Source organism: Oratosquilla oratoria, chromosome 10 (assembly GCF_046742065.1).
Source record: "Oratosquilla oratoria isolate Oo_2021 chromosome 10, ASM4674206v1, whole genome shotgun sequence".
Classification (NCBI taxonomy): domain Eukaryota; kingdom Metazoa; phylum Arthropoda; class Malacostraca; order Stomatopoda; family Squillidae; genus Oratosquilla; species Oratosquilla oratoria.
The window spans coordinates 7410715-7415969 of record NC_134786.1 but is presented as its reverse complement, the minus strand read 5'-3'; the positions used below and the strand labels follow the sequence as shown (position 1 = coordinate 7415969).

The 5255-nt window shown below is 36.5% G+C and overlaps 1 protein-coding gene across 2 annotated transcripts in view; it reads right to left on the bottom strand.

The window, feature by feature from the left end:
- LOC143029063 (serine protease inhibitor 88Ea-like) overlaps positions 1 to 2410 on the bottom strand; it is a 6758-nt gene extending 4348 nt beyond the window's left edge. The window contains exons 1-2 of one of the 2 annotated variants that reach the window (XM_076191411.1): positions 2301 to 2410; positions 56 to 410 (exon numbers count right to left, since the gene is read on the bottom strand). In XM_076191411.1, coding sequence (XP_076047526.1) covers positions 56 to 396 — 341 coding nt within the window. In that variant the 5' untranslated portion in view covers positions 397 to 410; positions 2301 to 2410. Of the gene's footprint in view, positions 1 to 55; positions 411 to 1917; positions 1958 to 2300 lie in introns of those variants that run through there. The other variant, XM_076191410.1, reaches the window with a different exon arrangement.
- Between the last annotated feature and the right edge of the window lie 2845 nt (positions 2411 to 5255).

The window sequence follows — 5255 nt, the reverse complement described above, 5'->3', positions numbered from 1 at the left end:
GCGTATGAGCAACTGAAACCTCCATTCGGACACTCATCCGAATGAGCACACTTACTGGGCTGAGAGGAGTCTTTGAGTCTTGTACCCTTTGTCTTTCTCCTTGAGCCTCAGGACCTTTTGCAACTGAGCCAAGGTTCTCCCTTCAGCCCCGAAGTAGGCGATGGCAAGGGCGCTCCAAATGCTGTAGGAGGAAAAGAACAAATTCTCTCCTGGGACCTGATCCCTGATTTTCTTGAAGAGGTCAAAACCGAAACTGGAGGTCCTACTGGTGTCTTCGGGGGATATTTCTACTCTGTCGAAGTTGTCGGGTGGGCATGTCCTTGGCACGTATCCCGAGGACGACCCTATGAGGAGGGCGACCAGGGGAATGAGGGTAAGAGCCAGTTCCTTCTTCATGGCTTGATTGTTGCCTGCAAAAAGGAAAAAGAAGAATAATTGATGAGAAATTGTTCCCGGTCTAAACTGTTTCCGTGTCAATCTAGTTCAACGCTTTAGCAAAGCCACTCCTTCGCCTGATCTGAGATTTATGTTTCTGCATAGATCAGATACGTAGATCTCATGTTCAGTCACTTTTTTACTGAACAAGTACTGTGCCACCCATGAGCAAAGCTTTTCATTAACTAAAAAAAAATCTAAAAAAAAAACACACATTTGTCCCCAGGGAAAAATAAAAAATATCACCAAGTGCTCTCTTATTGTCTTTTTTTTTTTTTTTTCTTATACGGGTTATGCTTTATTCTTGTCAGAGAAAAACTAAAATGACCGTCTTTCAGTGGTCAATTTCTTACTTCGTCACAACAAATTCATAAGAAAGAATTCCTCGTGGGAGTTCAACGAACATGTTCATTTCAGGGAAATTGTGTGTCTGGTAGCATTTATGTTAAATCGTTGTTATGTTCACTATAAATAAAAATATTCTAAGTTTGTTACTCCATATACAAATGTAGAATTTCGTGTAAATACATTGAATGTTTTTAGTTGTTATCACGTCGTTATTTCACTACTGGGCGTCAGCCAGAGATGAAGACTAAAAAAAAGAAAAAAGAAAAAAAAAAAAAAAATCTGTCATATATACGAATGAGTAAATATGAATAGATGAATAGATCATTTAACTGTTTTTATGTCCTATGCCTCACACCTCTCAGACTGCCGAATTCTACTATGTGCAAGACATAGTTCACCTTCTTTTTTCACAAACCGGCCTTGTCCACAGAGAGAAGACATCATATACATATATACATACATATATATATATATATATATATATATATATATACATATACATGCATACATATTTGTATTTATATATATATATATATATATACATATACATATATATATATATATATATATATATATATATATATATGTATATACATGTGTGTGTGTGTGTGTGTGTGTGTGTGTGTGTGTGTGTGTGTGTGTGTGTGTGTGTGTGTGTGTGTGTGTGTGTGTGTGTGTGTGTGTGTGTGTGTGTGTGTGTGTGTGTGTGTGTGTGTGTGTGTGTGTGTGTGTGTGTGTGTGTGTTTATGTGTGTACTTTTTGACTGATTGATCGATATACTTTTTTTCTGCTGCTACACTCGGCAATCGTATTTAGGCGAGAGAATCCCTACCTCGTCCTCCCACCTTCTGTCGTTTAATCTGTCTACTACCATTTGCATTTGTCCCGGCTGCTGTTAGACGAATTTATTCAGCCAGATGGAGTCGAAATCACCTGCACTTAGGGAAGACTCGTCCTATTGTTAGTTCATTTCACGATTGCAGTTTTCAGACAGACCTTAGATCCATTCTACACATATATTGTCTCATGTTTGTGCACATGATATGAGTCATGTTCTTGGATGAGAACCTGTATTGTGAGGGAGGGTCTAGCCCTAACGAACAGACATGTATAAAAACAGTATAGCACTCCTACCTCCAGACCTTTTGAGAAGGGCCATTCTCGTAGTTACAGGGGAATCTTCATCATGTAATCACTGAGCTAAAAAAAAAAAAAAAAAAAAAAAAAAAAAAAAAAAAAAAAAAAAAAAAAAAAAAAAAAAAAAAAAAAAAAAAGGAGGCAAGTGTGCCAGTTAGCTATTTTCTTGTATTTCTCCTCGATCTCTTAATACCTTCGTTTCTTGGGCCTAAACGCCCTCTCAGACTTTGTTTCAACATTTCAGACGTTACCCTCCCTACGAGGTGGCTAGGCTGAAATGTCTTCACCGGAGCCTCAAGTATTCGAACCCAGCTGCCTCCGGAAACGCGACTTCCAGAGGTTTACGCTCTTGTCCGCTGGACCATCACTCAGATACTAACCTCGATCCTTTGGCCTACACCAGGGTGCTTCTGGAGTCTACTCAGTTCACCACAATGTACACAGAGCTCACAACTGCGCACAACTCCTGCCTCGTTCTTCTTATAGCGTGATTTTGAAAGCTACTTGCAAGGCCGTCACGTTTCTTCTCGGAAGTCACCATTCCGTTTTTCCTGCCGGTCGTTATTATTATACAATTTGAGGAAAAATTGACTTGGGACAAACCAAAGGAATGATCTCATTATCTGATGTCAGAAAGGTGGGACGGTGATATCCGGTTGGCGATAGGGCACGCATTAAACTAAGTTAGAGGATCATTTATGAAATTCTGTTCTGAAAGTTTACAAAGGATTACAAAGGCGGAGCATGCCGACAGGAGACCTTTTTGTCCATATCTAGGTTGGATGCGAAAAAAATCATAATAATGATAAATGAATAAATAAAAACTATAATAATGTAAATAACAAATAAAATACACAAATAAATGCATAGGTATAGTTAAATAATAAACAAACAGGTAAACAGAAAATATAATAAATGGACATATAACTAATAATAAATGAGAATCAAACAGACAAATGATAACAAAACAAAAATAAATAATATGAAGTAAATTATAATCATTACAACATCTTGCTTAGGTGTTTATATAAATGATTCTTAGCTTCGAACTGAACTACATTGCACTGCCTCTGCAGGAAGTTTATTCCATTCATTAATTACACGGTTGGCGAAGTTGTTTCTACCCACTTCCAAATTGAGAGCATTGTTTCTTGAGAGCATTGTTTCTTGTTTGATTCTCATTCAATGTGAAAATCTTGTCACTTTTGATGTTGTCAATTCCCTTTAAAATTTTAAAGACCTGTATCAAGTCACCTCTGAGTCTACGCTTTTTTAGGGAAAACAGATTCATATGTTTTAGTCGATTTTTGTATGATTTATTTTTGATATTTGGAATCAGTTTTGTGGCTCGCCGTTGTACTTTTTCCAGTCTGTCAATGTCTTTAATGAGATTCGGTGACCATACGGAAACAGCATATTCCAAATGTGGACAAACCAACGATTTATATAGCTTGTTAATGAGTGATGGACTTTTGAAGTCAAAAGATCGCGCAATCAGTCCTAGAATCTTATTTGCTTTCTGAGAGGCTGAAATACACTGCTTAGATGATTTGAGATCGCGACTGATAATTACGCCGAGATCTTTTTCACTATCCACTTTTGTTAACGAATCTCCAAATAACTTGTAATCGTACTTACTATTATTTTTACCTGTGTGCATTACTTGCATTTACTTGTGTTAAATTTCATTAGCCACTTTTCAGACCATTGCTGTAATTGATCTAAATCTTCTTGAATATCTACATTGGTTTAAGTGATAATTTGCCATTCCGCACAGTTTGTATCATCAGCAAATTTGGAAACAGTAGATTTTAGCCCATGGTCTATATCATTTATATATACTATGAATAGAAGTGGCCCAAGAACGGAACCCTGAGGAACTCTACTTGTAACATTTTTCTATCTAGAAGTTTTTCCATTTAAAACAACTCTGTTTTCGACCATTCAACCAATGACTGGTCCAACTTGATAAGCTACCACTTATTCCGTGTGAAGCTAATTTAGTAAGTAGTCTTTCGTGTGGGACGGTATCAAAAGCTTTTGAAAAGTCTAGATATATTAAATCTATATTGTTTCTTTTGTCATAATTCGAGATAACTGTGTTGTAGAATTCGAGTAAGTTAGTCACGCAAGAACGTTTCCGTCTGAAACCATGCTGGCTATCATTTATCAAACGATTACTTTCTAAATGATGTTCGATAGCATCTCTGATGATAGTTTCCATTATTTTTCCTACGATTGAAGTCAAACTTATAGGCCTATAGTTATTTGGTTTCTTTTTGTCACCTTTTTTGAATATGGGAGTAACGTTAGCTAGCTTCCATTCTCTTGGGACATCTCCGGATATGATGGATTTCTTGAAAATAATTTCTAATGGAACAACAATCTCATTTTTTATTTCCACTAAGATTATTGGATGGCAACCGTCAGGCCCTGGTGTTTTATTAACTTTGAGTTTCTCTATACACCTTTTAATTTTTTCTTTTGTTATACTTACCGTAGTAAGTTTACCCTAGACTTTTCACAGGTTTCAGTTTGGAGTTCACTTTGAGGTGTTTCGTTTACGAATACCGAGCTAAAATAATTGTTTAAAATATTACACATTATTACCGTTAGAAATAAAGACAGATTTTTTATTTTGTTCGGTGTATTCATTTTTTGTTTCAGAGAGTTGCACTTGTAGTGGAGAGGCAGAGGTAGTTACATTGGAAAATAAGCAGATATATGAAGAATCGTCTCAAAGAATAAATAGGGTAGAATATGAGATTAATAAAATAAAAAAAGGGGAAACAAACTCAAGATGAGGGGACCCAAGAGTAGGAGTTTGAAGGATATTTTTTAAAAGAATAAAAAGATGTTTCGAAAGTTGTTGAAGAGAATGAAGAAAGCGAATAAAAAAGAGAGGACAAGGGGTGAAGGGTAAAGATGGAAAAATTCTAATAGGAAAGAAGGCAGCAATGGAAAGATGTGTATGGCATTTTAAGTTGTTCATTGTACAGATTTACAAGGAAGCTTCGACTGTGGCAGTGGGAGATACTAGGACAATGGCTTTTGACTGGAGAGAAGATTGATAAAACCATAGGAAAAAAATCAGTAAAAGAGATGAAAGTTGGTTAGACAAATGGATTAGATGATTGCCATGTTGAGTGCCTGGCAAGGGAAGGCGTAGTTAAAGTGGAGTGACTGGTGAGTTTGTTTAATATATACCTATGGAAAGGGATTTTTTCGGTAGACAAGAGAAGTGCATGCATAGTTCCACTATGATAAGGAAAGGAGGACACATATAACTGTAAGTCTTTAGAGGGATCAGACTGTTAAGGGTAGTTGGTAAAGTG